General features: G+C 38.1%; 1 protein-coding gene across 1 annotated transcript in view; it reads left to right on the top strand.

Annotated features, from left to right (window-relative positions):
- Positions 1-17,925, top strand: part of PIBF1 (progesterone immunomodulatory binding factor 1) — a 231,915-nt gene that overhangs the window by 56,181 nt on the left and 157,809 nt on the right. The window contains exons 9-10 of the mRNA XM_080659354.1: positions 761-886; positions 17,280-17,378. Of these exons, the coding sequence (XP_080515480.1) occupies positions 761-886; positions 17,280-17,378 (225 nt within the window). The remainder of the gene's footprint in view (positions 1-760; positions 887-17,279; positions 17,379-17,925) is intronic.

Genomic DNA, 17,925 nt, shown 5'->3' with positions numbered 1-17,925 from the left:
GATTTTACCTTTATCAGGGGGGTCTCTGCCCTTCCCAGCTGCAAACTGTCTCACCAGCTGCGCCTCCTTCGCCAATTCGGGCTGGATTCCACTCGTTTCAGCTGCTCCCTCTATTTGCTCCGGGACAAGGCTCAGGACACGTCTGTCTATTCCGCCGCCATTTTGTCTCTTACCAGTTCTTATTTCTAAATGAAGGACATTCCATATGCATCCATTTTCAAATCTCTAGCTATGCACATTAAAAACTATTAGTAAAATGCTCTTTAAGAGGAAGAATTATTCAAAATGAGTTAACTAACATTTTATGTAGTAACTAAGCCTTAAAGACAGAATGTTTAAAAGGAAATCTTAGATGGAACTAGTTGAAACAATATTTTTAGGAATTATAAAATTTTATATGTAACAGCTATGTTTTTCAAGCAACATTATATTTAGACCATATTTGACTTATTAAAATCTTACATGAAGGGTAAATTCCTATTTCTTTTTATATATACATATATATATATATATATATTTTTTATTGATATCAGAGAGGAAGGAAGAGGGAGAGAGAGAAACATCAATGATGAAAGAGAATCATTGATTAGCTGCCTCCTGCAGGCCCCCTACTGGGGATCAAGCCCAAAACCCAAGCATGTGCCCTTGATCAGAATCGAACCTGGGACCCTTCAGTCCGCAGGCCAGCGCTTTATCCACTGAGCCAAACCTATTTCTTATACAAAAATAAATTCATGGATATTCCTTTGATTTCTTGCAGAGACCATTATAAAGCCGAATATGAAAATAAACTACATGATGAACTAGAACAAATCAAATTGAAAACAAATCAAGAAATTGATCAACTTCGAAATGCCTCTAAGGAAATGTATGAACGGGAAAACAGGTAAAAAAAAAAAAAGTAGGAAATTTGTGTGACATTTTTTTCTCTTTATTTGAAACATAGATTTATTGAAATTAAGCTTTATTTCTGTGACATAATGTCTTTTTAAATGCATTAATAAAATATTATAAGTATAAATATAATGGAACATTAAAGTTCTAAGATCTTTGCCCCTAGTTTAGAACATGATTTATCAGACCTTAGGCCTCCTTACTCTGGTATTCCCTTTATCCCTTTATTACCCTGGTAACTTTTCTTTTTTCCCTTACCTCAGTTCAGATTGAGGACAGGCAAGGAAGGAAATTAGAGCATACTAACAGATGCTAGTAGTTCTTGTAACCATGCCTAAAATCTTCAGGAAATATTAAAAAACTAGAATAATAATATGAAATACTGCATATGCCTCATTTAACTGCTAGTCCTAAAAGACATCATCTCCTAATATATAAAAACCTAGGGTCTGTAACGTCCAAAACGACCAAAGGCTCGACCAACCAGAAGTCAGTCCTGCAGTCAGTGCTGGGTTGCCGTGGCGACCCAGCAGTGACTGCCACTGCTGTGGGCGTGGCGACCCAGCACTGACTGCCAAGGGGCTGTGGGTCAGGCCTGGAGAGAGGTCTGGAGAGAGAAGCAGGGTCTGATCCGTAGCCTCCATGACAACTGTGGATCAGTCCTTGCCTCTCTCTTTCTCTCCGGGCCTGGCCAGCAGCCGTGCCACTCTTTCTCTCAGGGCCTCCACGGGGGCTGCTGATCAGCCCCGCCTCTCTGATCAGGCCCAGAGATGCTGACTGGCATAGAAACCGACAAATCTGGGTGAAGTACGAGGAGCCAGTGTCTGCCTAGGAGGCAGAGCTTTTGATGCTGACTGGCATAGAAACTGACTAATCAGAACCTAATCTGGGTGAACTGCGAGGCAGAACCTAAGGTGGAGGCTAAGGAGGGGTTTTAAGGGCAACAGCTGTTTGGTATAAGGTGTAAGAAAGCGGTTCAATTTTTTAATGACCGGTTTGGCAGTATAGATCATATGGCTGGCTATCAGTCCAGATACAGGGATTATGTATTTTTGTCTGCCAAGAGCATCTCCTCCTGCTGAAAAAGCCCCCCCCCCACCCCATTTAAGCAATCCTATCCTATATAATCTATCTATACTAATAAAAGGGTGATATGCTAATTAGACTGGGTCGACTGGCCATCTTCTGAACATCCCACTTCCTTCTGGACAAAGCCATGGTGGTTGGGGTTGAGGCAGAGGCAGTTAGGGGTGATGAGGCTGGCAGGGGAGGGCAGTTGGGGGTGAGATCAGGCCAGCAGGGGAGGGCAGTTGGGGGTGAGATTAGGCCAGCAGGGGAGGGCAGTTAGGGGTGAGCAGGCAGGCAGAGGCAGTTGGGGGCAAGTTCAGGCCGGCAGGGGATGGCAGGGGCGAGCAGGCAGGCAGGCAGAGGCAATTAGGGGTGATCAGGCAGGCAGGCAGAGAGGTTAGGGGCAATCAGGCAGGAGGGCAGAGGGGTTAGGGGCAATCAGGCAGGCAGGCAGAGGCAGTTAGGGGTGATAAGGCAGGCAGGCAGGTGAGCAGTTAGGAGCCAGTGGTCCCAGATTGCGAGAGGGATGTCCCCGATTACAGAGGGTGCAGGCTGGGCTGCAGGAACCCGCCCCTCCCCCCCGTGCACGAATTTCGTGCACCGGGCCACTAGTGTAAAATAATCTTGAAGAAGGATTTTTTATTCACGCAGTTACTTTCAGATCAGTATATAGTAGGTTCCTTAGTGATTGGCAGTATTAGGAGAAAATAAATGCTTCTTATTTCAATGACAGTTGTTTTTACATACCATCATTATAGTTCATGTGGCTTTTGAAAGTTTATATTATAGTGGGAAAATTATTTTGAAATTGACTTAATTGTTATACTAGTTTATCAGCACAATGTGGGTGTATGATATTTTTTTCTTTGCAAACATGCAAGACTTTAAATCAGACTAAGGTTGATGTTAGGAAAGTTTACATTCATGCTCTCAGAGCAGCACATTTACTTACTTAGCAGTATTTATTGAGACCCACCATATGCCAGGTACATGCTAGATACCATAGATACAGTGGTGGCTCTGCCTTCACAAAGCTGGTCATCTAATGCAGGAGTAAGACAAATAAAGAAAAGGTGATGAGTATGATGATAATGGAGAAAACAGCAGGATGAGACCACATGCATTCAAGGTGTATCTAACCCGGCCTTGGCAGGAATGGGGAAGACTTCGTGGAGGGAGAAATACCAGGCTAACAACCTACATGAAGACAAGAGTAAGACTGTACAGGGAAAGAAATTGGGGAGATGAATGTATAGCATGTATAAAAACCTGGAGGCAAGACAGACATGAAACTTTATGAGCAAACAATATAATTCAGTAGGGCTAGAACATAGAATGAGGAGCAGGGAGTTTCAAGTGATGAAATGGAACCAGTGGGGAACTACTGATAAATTTTAAGAATATACGTGATATGATCTGATTTCATATTAAAAGACCATTCTGTAATGTGGAGAATAGATTGGTGTTATATAAGGCTATAGACAGAGAGGCCACTTTTAGAGGTTTTTTTCATTATCAAGATGAGAAGTGATAATAGAACTGGATTAGTAGCAGCAAGGATGGAGAGAAATGGACCAGATTGGAAAAATGTTCAAGAGGTGGAACTAACAAGATTCAGTGTCTGGCTTGGATTGGAGAGTGATAAGAAGTTAAAGTTATCACCAGGTTTCTCGCTGCTTGCTTGCTTTTTTTAATTATTACTATTATTATTATTTTATCATTTAAAGTATTACAAATAGTAGTATATATGTCTCCTCTTTTTTCCCCATTGACCTCCCCCACACCCCGGCACATTCCTCACCCCCTCCCCCTCAGTGTCTGTGTCAATTGGTTATGCTTATATGCATGCATACAAGTCCTTCAGTTGATCTCTTACCCCGCCCCCCCGCAACTCTCCCCTGCCTTCCCGTTGTAGTTTGACAGTCTGTTTGATGCTTCTTTGTCTCTGTATTTATTTTTGTTCACCAGTTTATGATCTTTATATTTCACAATGAGTGAGATTATGTGATATTTATCTTTCTCTTACTGGCATATTTTGCTTAGCATGATGCTCTCCAGTTCTTTTCTTATATTTATACTAGAGGGCCAGTGCACAAAATTTGTGCATGGGTGGGATGTCCCTCAGCCCGGCCTGCACCCTCTCCAATCTGGGACCCCTTGGGGGATATCTGACTGCCATAGGTATTGGGCCTAAACCAGCAGTCAGACATCCCTCTCACAATCTGGGACTGCTAGCTCCTAACCTCTCCCCTGCCTGCCTGCCTGCCTGATTGCCCCTAACTGCTTCTGCCTGCCGGCCTGGTCGCCCCTAACTGCCCTCCCCTACAGGCCTGGTCCCCCCCAACTGCCCTCCCCTGCAGGCCTGGTCACCCCTAACTGCCCTCCCCTGCAGGCCTGGTCCCCCCCCAACTGCCCTCTCCTGCCAGCCTGATCGTCCCCAACTGCCCTCCTCTGCCAGCCTGTTCACCCACAACTGCCCTCCCCTGCCGGCCTGATCGCCCACAACTGCCCTCCCCTGCTGGCCTGTTTGCCCCCAACTGTCCTCACCTGCTGGCCATCTTGTGGCAGCCATCTTGTGATGACGTTGCATGTGACACCACCTAGGCTTTTATTATGTAGGATGTTTCAGGTGTACAACATAATTTGACATGTTGTATGTACTACAAAGTTACTATTTATCATCATCAGATTTCTTGATTGAACTACTGCATGGATAGTGATGTGCTTTTTAAAACATTAGAAAAAGACACGGTTTTAATCAATAAACATGGATAAACTTAGTTTCATTTGAAGTATCTGAAATAGGCAAATCGAAAAGTTGACTATATATAGTTCTAAATTACAGAAGAAAGATCTAGACATGAGATAGATCCACAGGTGATATTATTTCTGTTTTACAAATACATACTTTTAGTTCTGTGGCTCAGTTCTGTTATGGATTTTACTAGAGGCCCGGTGCACTAAATTCATGCACTGCGTGGGGGGGGGGGGGGCCTTAGCCTGGCCTGCACCCTCTCGCAGTCTGGGACCTCTCACTCCTTACCACCCGCCTGCTTGCTGCTCCTAGCACTGCCACAGAGGTGGGAGAGGCTCCTGCCACCACCACTGCATTCGCCAGCCATGAGCCCAGCTTCTGGCTGAGCAGCACTCCTGTGGGAGCGGACTGACCACCAGGGGACAGCTCCTGCGTTGAGCATCTGCCCTTTGGTGGTCAGTGCCCATCATAGTGACCTGTAGTTCTGGTTGTTCCACCGTAACGGTTGCTTACGTTTTATTATATAGGTAGGCTTTTATTGACTGCCTTACTAACCTTAAAATTTATGGAATTATTTTGATGATAACATACATGATTATTTCCAAACAATACACATAAACTTTGATATGTAATCATTTTGAGAATTTTCTGATTTCTTAGTTTTTGTTGTGTCTTTTTTTTTGGGGGCGGGGGGTTGTGTTGTTTTGTATTTTTTTTTAATTTTTTTTTCTTTGTTGAACTGAGGTATTACATATGTGTCCTTATCCCTCCATTGCCCCCCACCCCCACCCTGCACTCATGCCCTCACCCCCTGTTGTCTGTGTCTTTGGTTGGGCTTATATGCATGCATACAAGTCCTTTGGTTGATCCCTCCCCTTTCCCCCTTCCTACCCTACCTTCCCTCTGAGGTTTGACGGTCTGATTGATGCTTCTCTATCTCTGCATCTGTTTTTGTTCATCAGTTTATGTTGTTCATTATATTCCATAAATGAGTGAGATCATGTGATATTTATCTTTCTCTGACTGGCTTATTTTGCTTAGCATAATGCTCTCCAGTTCCATCCATGCTGTTGCAAAGGGTAAGAATTCCTTCTTTTTTAGTTTTTGTTGGTTTTTTAAAATCCTTTAAAATGCATCCCATGGTGATACAAGTTTAGAAAAATTAGCCCCTTTTCTCTAAGATAATTGGTAGAGGTAGTTGTGAAATAGCTGACAGAACCATTTCTGGAAGCTGGGAGGTTTCCCTTTCCCCACTGTTTTGACTCCATATCTACGTCAAAATGGACACTACCCAATCAGGAGGTTGCTGGGACTGGGGCTGCTTTCCTGGAAACCCTAGTCAGCCACAGGAACCAGTGACCTCATGGATTTCAAAACTACTATAGATAGTTGCCACCAGGTGGTGCTAAACTATAACCTGGTCCAAATGGCTTTGAATTGCACAGGGACTCCTAGCCAGCTAGTTGTATAAGCTCACCTTTACCATTTTATTAATGTCACAATAATCCAACCCAATATTTTATGTGGCTGAATCTTTTTGAATCAAATTTTCATTATTTTGGCAGGATTTAACTATAGTTACATTTTAGGTCTCACTAGTCTTTTACAAGGTTAAAATAAATTGTAAAGTATTTCTTTTGAAATCTTACAACTTACAAATCATTAAGGAAAGGATCTTAGTATTCCTTATAAAACATAAGATTTAAAAAACACAGTTTATGCATTTAGATATTTTCATATCTGGACAAATTAATTACTTGCTTTGGACTTCGATGTATAATTGTGTCAATTGTCTCTTCTCAAAGTGTGCTATTACAATATGAATTAAATGCATGAAATATTTATCTTGCATATTTATACTTAATCTCCTTACCTCTCCCCCAATAAATATCTTTAGAAGAAAGTTAAATGATGAGATTAGAGCACTATGTTTTGCCTTTGGTTTGCTGTCTATACATTGAGGGATATTAAGAGAGAGCCTTTCATTTTATCTTACATGTGGAAAGGAAAGATAAAATTCATGCCATCTAATCTTGTTATTTGCCCCTGCAGTCGATCATAGTTGTGAAATTAAGGGGTTGAGGGGGAAGAGGAAGAAAGTAGAAGAGATAAAAACTTAGAGAGGGCAGAGATAAGCCAAGAAAAAACTTGAGTATTTGTGTATGGTAAATATACTATATAGTAGTCCTCCCTTATCCGCAGGGAATATGTTCCATGACCTCCAGGATCTATTGAAACCATGAATAGTGCCAAACCCAGTATATACATGTGTTTTTTTTCTATACATACATATCTTTTCACTTAAAGGAAGCACTTTACAACTTTTCTTTGGTATATTTAAATTGCCAGCATCACTACTCTTGTGCTTTGGGGCCATGAGTCAGTAAAATAAGGGTTACTTGAACACAAGCACTGTTATACTGTAACAGTGAATCTGATAACCAAGAGTGCTAGTAAGTGACTAATGGGCAGGGAGCATAGACAGTGTCAATACACTGGACAAAGGGATGATTTACATCCCTGGCCAGATGGAGAAGGACAGCATGAGATTTCATTTTGCTACTTAGAGTGGCATGCAATTAATTTATGAACAGTTTATTTCTGGAATTTTTCATTTAGTATTTTCAGACCACAGTTGACTGTGAGTAACTGAACCATGGATAAGGAAGGACTGCTGTCATTGAGATTATAGTGTGTATGTATGCTTTGACTCAATCTGTGAATTAGATTTCTTGTCTTTTTCTGTACTTTATAGTTGATTTAAAATGCCAGTTTGAAGCTGTGGAAAAAATGAGTGAAAGTCACTCTGGTGGTGAGATACATAAATAACTTCTTGCTTAATTGGTATTATATAATGAGAACATACAGACCCTCTTAGATATTTGGAGGAAAATAATTATTCCTTGAATGAGAGTATATTATGAAAGAGATTTAGAGCAAAAGATTAAACTTAAATTCTGGCTCTACCACTTACTAGCTAAATGAACATATCACTTAATATCCCTGAAGTTTAATTTCCTCTTATATGAAACTAGAGGCCTGGTGCACGGATTAGTGTGGGAGGGAAAGAGTCCCTCAGCCTGGCCTGTGCCCTCTTGCAATCTGGGACCCCTCGGGGGATGTAGCAGTGCACCAAGCGGCAGGCAGCCAGGGAGGAGCCCAAGCTGGGGCCAGGCACCACACTGCTCATGCTCATCCCGGCCCGCTGCACCTGCTGCTGTGGATAGGCTCCCGCCGCCGCAGCTGCACTCGCCAGCTGTGACCCAGGCTTCTGGCTGAGCGGCGCTCCCCCTGTGGGAGTGCACTGACCATCAGGGGGCAGCTTCTGCATTGAGCGTCTGTCCTCTGGTGGTCAGTGCATGTCACAGCGACTGGTCGATCAGTTGTTCTGGTTGTTCCGTCATAACGATCACTTAGGCTTTTATATATATATATATATATATATATATATATAGATGAGCTAATAATACTACTTCACAGGGTGACCTATAAGGTCTAAATGAGATGTGAAAAGTACATTTTACATTATAAAGCTACATATAAATAGTAGTTGTTTTGATACTTTTTGCCTATGTGCAATACTTAATAATTCTTTTATTATTATGTTGACAACTAAAATGAGCATTATAAAGGCCAACTTATAGCATTATGGAACTAGTTATCATCATTAAAAGTTACTATTACAAAATATATATTTATTCTTAAGTATTGGTCTCCATAGCATTTGAATCATTTTTAATGACACAGCATAGACATAGAGGGTCTGCATGCCATTTTTAAAATCTAAAATTCTGCGTAAAATATCTAACTGTCTGTTCCTAATGAATATTGTGAGATAGTAAAGTAAGGGGAGATAAATTCAGCTCATTATTTAAGTTTTTCCCGAAAGTAAAACTACCTTTACCTAAGGTAGTCTCATTGTTGTAAACACAGATAGAACTATTCTCATAGTGATGCTGTAAAAAGGGTAATGATGAATTTGTTAGAGGTATTCATTATGTTCTTGATGCTGCACAGAATATGGAAATTCACATTGCTTTACAATTATTTGTAAGGGGGAGAAGCAGTAAAGAAAAGGAGATAAAAAATATGCTTTTAAGTGTAATTGGTATTGCTTTAGTGATTTTTATTTTCCACCATTTCAATAAAAACCATCTTGATCACAATTTATCATTGTACTCAAAAGAAACTTTAGTGGCATAAGAATGAAATTTGTGGAGAATCTGGGAGTGATATTAAACACCTTTGATTCATAAATCTCAGTTTATTTACAAAAGTTAGTTGAGTATACATAATTACAATAGGTGAATTGGAACTCTAGTGTACAGAGGCTCCATTCATCATTTAAAAAGTATATGTCCTCATTAGTGCTTAAACAGATTTCTTTCATTCATGTCTTACCAGATAAATTTATAATTTTTAATGGAAAACTTAAGAATATTTTACTTTGTCTTTTCAGTTAGACTATTCTGAAAGTATAACTCTTTCAATATCTTAACTTGTCAAATAATTGTAAATGAAACTTTGTTGGCTGTCTTTTATTGTTAACTGTATTTTTTATTTTATAAGTGATTACCACATATGTTTACTCCTTAATTAATAATATTTTATTATTTTAAGATTTATAGGGTGTTCCAGATATGAAGCAAGTTGAGTTCAGGTTATGTAAGAACTTGGAATTAACTATATTGAATAGTTCATAGAGAGTAGTGGGGAGGCTGGTAAAGTAAGAAAGGATCAGATTTTAATATATTTTTATTTTTATTGATTTCAGAGAGGAAGAGAGAGATACAAACATCACTGATAAGAGAGAATCATTGATCGACTGCCTCCTGCACACCCCACACTGGGGATCGAGCCTACAACTGGGGCATGTGCCCTGACTGGGAATTGAACCGTGACCTTTTGGTTCATAGGTTGAAGCTCAACCACTGAGCCATGCTGGCTGGGCAAGGATTTGATTTTAAAAGGCCCTATTGTCAGTTGGGGATTTGGGGAGGTGTTATAGATATTTTTTTAATTGTGGTTTTAATGTGGGGTAGATTATAGTTGAAAAGGGAATGAGGCAAGGAGATTGGTTAGAAAACAAATTGGATAGATTAAGTGAAGATAAGAAATGGAAAAGAGGAGAGCTGAATTTAAAGAAAAGGTAGTAGAATTGAGAAGACCTAGAGATTGACAGGAAGTATACATCAGGAACAACTCCAACTTCTCTAATTAACTAATCTCTGAGACATAGATGATCAGGCATGGCCATTAACTCAAGGCTGCAGAGACGATTTAGAAAGGAAGATAACAATTAATTTCTGATCTTTTACAGGTTTGGCAGCTATGACCAAGCCCAAAAGTACTTGTCTAAGATTACATAGTTTATTACTGGAAATTCTTCTCCACTATGCCCTAGCCAGCCGTGGGCAAACTATGGCCCGCGGGCCGGATCCGGCCCATTCGGCTGTTCTATCCGGCCCGCGGAGCCGAAAGAGTGGAGGGTTCTCTTGCTCTCCCCTCCACTCCTTTACTTTGAATTTATATTAGTTCACACAAACACTCCATCCATGCTTTTGTTCCGGCCCTCCGGTCCAGTTTAAGAACCCATTGTGGCCCTCGAGTCAAAAAGTTTGCCCACCCCTGCTAAGCCCTCAGAGTACCAGCAGCTTTCCCTGTTTTTCCCAGGTAGAATTCTTACGAATATCATCATTTTCTTTTTATACAATAAGAAATCTTGGGAAGCATTGCCCTAATTATTATTCTCTAAATGAATACCTTTATATTTTTTTAGGTTTTCATATTTAGATAGCATACTAACAATAGCTACTATTTAGTGCCCAATGAATACCTATTGTGCATCATGTTGTACTCAATATTTAACATACATGTAGAAAGGATTAAATGGGACACTTTATGAGGTTGTAGGTGTTAGCATCCCCATTTAAAAATGAGGAAACTGAAAAAGTGTGATTTGCCTATGATTACAGACTTTTTACTTCATTAAACTAGATACATCTCACTCTGCAATGCAATCTCACTCTCCCATTTTTCTAGTCAAGGCTATAAAAACTGACAAAAAATTTCTTATCAAAACTGTAATTAATTTTGGTGGTAATTATTTAGAATTCCTGAGAAAGGTCTCTTAAGAGAGTTTGCAAACTATCCTTTTCACTTGAGGGCTGAGTGTGGATCATCAGAACTTCATAAAAGTATTTCTAATTTTGAAAAATTAGTGAAAAGGCCTTTATTATTCTATAAAATGGTATAATTTTTTGATAGGACTTAGCTTTCTGACCATGCTCTTCTAAGGCCCAAACACTGTACTTGTAACTAGAGCCGTCCCCTCTCTCCTGCTCAAGGACACAACTCCAGCAGTCCTCTCCTTTGTCTTCTATATTAGCAGTTTTCCCCTTTCTACCTTATAATTTCAACTATGTACAAACATGTTATTTCTTCCATCATTAAAAAGCCTTTTTTTATTTCCACTTTCACCTCTGATCACTGCCCCATTTCTTTGCTCCTCTTTGTGGCCAAATTCCTGCAAAAAATTTTATATATTCACTCTTTACTACCACTCCCCATTTTTAAAAATTTTTTATCAAGCTTTTGCCCCACTGCCACTCCCATACCTCTCCAATAAAGCTGTTCTTATAAGCACCCAGAGACCTTCATGTTGCCAAAAATCTAATGGTCAGGTTCTCAGTTCTCATCTTACTTGACCTATCAGCAATATTTGATACAGTTGATTGCTTCCTACTCCAGAAAACACATATGTCCTTGGCATCTTTTGCAGCCCCTTTATCTTATTTCCACGTGTGTATCTAATAAGATTCTTAAATTTAATATGTCCAGAAGCAAACTTCTGTCCATCCAGCCCTGCTCTGCCATCCTTCTGACCCAGCTCACTTATAACCCCTCTAGTGCAGTGGTCGGCAAATTGCGGCTCGCGAGCCACGTGCGGCTCTTTGGCCCCTTGAGTGTGGCTCTTCCACAAAATACCACGGCCTGGGCGAGTCTATTTTGAAGAAGTTTAAGTTTTAAAAATTTGGCTCTCAAAAGAAATTTCAATCGTTGTACTGTTGATATTTGGCTCTGATGACTAATGAGTTTGCCGACCACTGCTCTAGTGTATGTCATCTTAAAAACAAAAGCATCAGATATGGAAATGAACAGTTTTATATTTCATTTAGGAAGAAAAATCTGAAGGTAGAAGTGACTAATTCAAATGTTTTTCCTATAAATAATCTCATATAAGCAGCCTGTTTCAATTCTATTTTTTTCCAACTTGAAAAACCTCATTTTTATTAACCAAAAATATTTTACTAGTACATGAAGGCAGAAGGAGAAGAATGGGTTGCTTAGTTGTGCCAGCTGAGTTCTTCTGACAACCATGTTTTTTTTCACTATTATTCTTGGTAAATTTCAAATTCTGAGGCATTTGTGATTATTTATTCAAGCTAAGACATACTCTTTCTTGGCATTGCCAAACTCTGATTTGTTCCTATTAGAATTTCGGTGGTTCCTAAAGTTTTTTTCAGTCTTCTAACACTTTTCTTACCATTTTTCCAGTGTAAATTTAGATTTGGCATATTGGCACCTTGAAATCTATTCTCTAGTAAGAAAATGCATTCCATCCTGTACAGACGTCTGTTGTGTGTGTCATACTGAGGTTTTCAGGCTTTGGTTGTGACATACTTCTGGATAAACTTAGATGTATGAAGTCATCTCTGCATAAATATACTAGATTACATATGAAACACATAGATTTTATTGCAATATTAAAATCCTCTTTTAGAGAAATAATTATAACATTCTTGTTTGAATGTTATAATTTGAGTGACGCTTTCTCTCAGTTGTTTATCCAAGAAAGTTCTGGTTTATGCCTGTTTCTTTGGCATTATTATTATTAAGAGCACCCTCTTTTACTCGAATTGAAAAGTAAATTATTTGGACACTAGTTATAATACTAGCATATTCGCCTTCCTTTTGCATTTTACATAAGATTAATAAGTTTTCATTTCCCTTTTCTGTCATCTGTCCTCACAGTCCACCTCCCACACACAAATATAGGATGGGTGGGAGAGATAAGTTATGTGTATAGCAGGTGGAGTTTTTAGGAAACAACATGAAAGAATCATGAAAAACAGTTTGGGAATTAAATGGTATCTTTCTAAAAGCATTTTTAAGGCTGAAATATTTGAATTTTTGTATTTTAAAACATTTGATATAATGTTAACCAATTGACCAACTCCCAAAATCTTTCTTCATTATTATAATTATATTTAATTATATATATGTGTATATATATATATTTGATTACATACATAGATTATATATATATTAATTATATAATTACTTCAATTACATATAATATATATGTTTAGTTTGGACCTTTCAAACTTTAGCTTCTATAGCTCATACATGACACAGATAGTTTCTATCAATTTTTCAACTTTGTCTTTTGAAAAACATTTAAATTCTTGATATTCTTTAACTGTATTTTGTTATATTTTCCAATTCATTTTATATTTAAAAATGGATAATTTGTTAGTTATATAGCAGTTATGCTTTTATCTATGGCCAGAATACAGTCATCATTTAACATCTATCTGTGCTATGAGATGATTATATCCTATAAATCTCATAATGACAGAATTTCCCAAGGAGAAAACTTCTGTGAAACAAAGGAAATGTTAGTATGAAGAAGAGCATGACAGTTTGGGTTCACATTTGGGCTCCATAGCTTACTTCTGTGTGGACCAGAGGCAAATACGTACTTAACTGCTCTGTATTTCAGTCTTTTCCTTTGTAAGATGGAGGTAATGACACAACCTACACTTTGTGGGGTTGTTGTGAAGTTTAAATTATAATGTTATCATAACATATAATATATTATTACAAAGAGTTATTATATGTAAAGTACCTAGAATAGCTCCTGGTGCATGGTAAGCACTGTATGTTTATTATTACTATTATTGTCAGTAGAAGAGTAATTCAGTTTACCTCTCTCAGACATGATTTGAAACATTAAAGTCAATTGATAATATTAAAGGAAGTATCTCTATATCAGAGGTGGGGAACCTTTTTTCTGCCAATGGCCATTTGTTTATTTATAACATCATTCTAGGATCATACAAAATTATCAACTTAAAAATTAGCCTGTTTTCCCGGTTGTTGTGGTTCAGTGTTTGAATATCAACATATGAACCAGGAGGTCTCGATTTGATTCCCAGTCAGGGCATATGCCCGAGTTGTGGGCTCGATCCCCAGTGTGGGGTGTGCAGGAGGCCACTGATCCATGAGCCAGATTCTCATCATTGATGTTTCTATCTCTCTCCCTCCCCCTTCCTCTCTGAAATCAATAAAAAATATATATTAAAAAAAAATTAGCCTGCTATATTTGGCCAAATATTCAATTAACTCACCCCTAATGCCTTGGCAAGGCGAGACCAAATGATTTCACGGTCCTTATACAGCCTGAGGGCAGGACATTCCCCACCTCTGCTCTATATGTTGAAAGGAATTATGTAACTTCTTATTGGTATATGCAGGTTGTGAGCAGGGCTATCAAAGGTGCGGTGCCTGATTAGTAGGAGAATTTCTGGGTTTACACAGAAATCTTACCCACAAGCATTTAAGAGGGACTTAGTGGTAGAAGCTTCAGCTTTTAGCACTTTCATTCATTTCAGTTTTCTTTTTTTGAATTGTCTTTACTTATTTGTCCTTCTATTTCAAACTTACATGAGTTCCTTTAATTCAATCACCTCTCTTCCTCCAATAAAAAATAATCATCTCCTCCTCTTTGTTGGCCATAGGATGTTGTTTATACCTTCATATAGCACAAATTCTAGTTGGCTGGATGATACAGATTGTGGCATGGAGAGGGCTCTAGGACCCTCTGTATCTCCTCTCGTAAGCCCTACTGTTAGTTTAGTCTGGGTTTTATTTCGTTCCCTGTGACTTACTTTTATTTTTAATGCCCATTATTACAGGAAAGGTAATATAGCTAGGGACTGAAGCTCCTGTACCTACCAACTAAGCATTCATGAGTAATCAGTACTGTAAATGTGATCTACTTGGAATTTTGCTACTGAAATAACTTATAGAATAATGAGACTATTTGAAAAATGAAAATTACAATCAATTTATGATGATTTACTGACTAAAATGTATAGATCATCTAGGAATGAAAAATATATAAATGTCTAATATACTTCGAGACTTTTCTTCTGTCTATAAAAGTACATTTTCATGTTTCAGTTAGATAATAGAATATATTTTGAAGGTCATTTCGATCAGTATGATATCAGCAAATGGCATGCCATTTTCTGATAACTACTTTAAATGCACTTATTTTCTTTTTAATGAGAGTTATCTTTACTCCAGTTCCTTTTAAATTATTTCATTTCTGGCTCATAAACTGTTTCTTTGATGAATCTCTATTGTTCGATATGTTTTAAATTTTAAATTCATTGAATGTTTTGCACTATGCATAAGATGACATTAAGTACTGGCACAGCACATATGACCACTACAAATTTCTAACTGTTATTAGATAGATTTATTAAAATTGTGTGGGTTTTCATGACTCCCTACTGACATTCTCTTCAAATAATAAAAACCAGCTTTTAATATCCAGCCAGTTCTTTATGGGAGATAGGGTAATACGATGTAAAAAAATACTCACTTTATGGCAAGACATAGCCAGGCTCAAATTATGGCTTTAACACTTGGACCGTGTGATGGGGCTAGGTGCTTCAACTCTCTAAATTTCAGGTTACTCAGCTATAAAATAGGTTAGAAAACACAATATAAGGGATTTTTAAGGATTAAGTGAACAAAATCATTTATGTTACACTCTATCTTTATTTCAGGATTTTTGAAAAAATTGACTCTGAAAGAAGCTTACTGTTAGTATTTTTATTTTTGATCCAAAATTCTACTGTAATAAAAAATAAAAACAAGATTGGATGTTTAAAGGCTCATGTCTGGCTGTATCATCTCCTAATTACTCACTGTTGTAATCTTCTACTTTTGGACATTTCCCTTAATTTTCACTAAATGTATCTTTCTATCAACTTCAATTTCAATTACAGTACTATCATCAGTACTGCCAGTGGATGTTTATCTAATATTCTGGCCCAGCGGTTTTCAACTTTTTCCATCTCATGGTACACATAAATTAATTACTAAAATTCTGTGGCACCCAAAAAAATATAATTTTTTTGCCAATCTAACAAAAAATAGGTATAATTTTGATTCATTCACACCAGACAGCTATTGTTGTGTTGGCTGTTACCTTTTTTAAAAAAATACGTTTTTATTGATTTCAGAGAGGAAGGGAGAGGGAGAGAGAAATAGAAGCATCAATGATGAGAGAGAATCATCGATTGGCTGCCTCCTGCATGCCCCCCACGCAACCTGGGCATGTGCCTTAACCAGCAATCGGACCATGACCTCCTGGTTCATAGGTCGATCCTCAATCAGTGAGTCACACCAGCCCGGTGGCTGTTGTCATTTTTCATTTGACAGTCTAAGGCAGTGGTCGGCAAACTCATTAGTCAACAGAGCCAAATATCAACAGTACAACGATTGAAATTTCTTTTGAGAGCCAAATTTTTTAAACTTAAACTTCTTCTAACGCCACTTCTTCAAAACAGACTCGCCCAGGCCGTGGTATTTTGTGGAAGAGCCACACTCAAGGGGCCAAAGAGCCGCATGTGGCTCGCGAGCCGCAGTTTGCCGACCACGGGTCTAAGGGAAAAGTGGTCAGTGCCCCTGACTATATAGTCAGATATTACATTTAAAAATTCTTTTAGCACACTGGTTGAAAATGATGCTCTGACCTCAGACATCCTTGAGCCCTACATGAATATTGACCTTCATCTCAGCACCACTTCATTTAGCTACTCCAGTGGTCACAGCTAAAATTCTGTCACTGGAAGTACTGTTCAATCTCCAAATCACCATTCTCCAACAATAATCTCTAGTCTTCCATCTTGCTTGTACAACTACTTTCACTTTAATCTGTTTGTCACCTCATCAGTATTTCATGTCCTTTGTCCCTTCTGCTTTTGCCTAATCTATCAGCCCTTCTATGTGCCATGAGATCCCAAGGTCTGTTGTCATTTCAGTTGTTCTCTTGCTCATATCCCAAACTTCATTTCCATTTTGATTCTGTGACCTCTATATTGTCTTTAACTTAAAATATTTTATAGAACATTTATTAACCTATCAAAACCTCAGTTGTCTCATGTAAGTAATTATACCTGCCTCATTACATTATGGTATTAAACAAGTTACTCTCTAGTCTACCTTCAACCCATGTGGAGAAAAGTTGTGAAGAAAGATAACATGACATTTAGAGATAGACCATGTTTGCATCTACACTGCTGCTGCCAGACCAGGAAATTTACCAGACCAGGAAAATTTAGATAATATACAGTTTGGTTTGCCATCCTTTAGGGCTCCTTAAGATTGTCAGATTGTCCAGCTCCACAGAAGCTCATTTATGAATCTTTAAAAGATGGATACTTATGTATTTATAATAACTGAATGTATGTTTAAATTTTAGAAATCTTCGAGAAGCAAGGGATAATGCTTTGGCTGAAAAGGACCGAGCAGTGATGGCTGAAAAAGATGCTTTAGAAAAACATAATCAGCTCTTAGACAGGTAAGCATCCTGAAAATAGAAATATTAAAACTCTTCAATTTTTGTTCTTGTTATTTTTCTCTTAGAAAGTACATTTTTAATGAAGTATGATTTTCATTTCAATTGAAATATAATATACATGTAAACATTGGTTTTGTAATGTGTAACTTTTTCATACATTAAAACAAGATACAGAGTAATTCAGTCACCCTAGAGAGTCTCCTAATACCTTTTTGTCCATCTCAATCACTATTCCTCAAGAGACAAACACTGATTTCTATCTTCCTGGACTAAATGGAATCCTATAGTATGTACTCTTTTGTGTCTAGCCTTTCACTCAGCCTTTTATGTTTCATTCAGTTGTTTTGTTATCAGTAGTTCATTCCTTACTATTGCTGAGTATGAATATACCACAGTTTGTGTATTCACTCACCCGTTGATGGACACTTAGGTTGTTTCAAGTTTGGAGCTATCATGAATAAAGCTGCTATGAACATTTTTTATACACTTCTTTTTGTGGGCATATGTTTTTATTTCTCTTGGATAAATACCTAGGAGTGGACTTGCT

The sequence above is a fragment of the Plecotus auritus genome (genome assembly GCF_963455305.1).
Source record: "Plecotus auritus genome assembly, chromosome: 3".
Taxonomy (NCBI): Eukaryota; Metazoa; Chordata; class Mammalia; order Chiroptera; family Vespertilionidae; genus Plecotus; species Plecotus auritus.
Note: the sequence above shows the minus strand (reverse complement) of the source record. Positions and strands in the feature narration are given on the sequence as shown.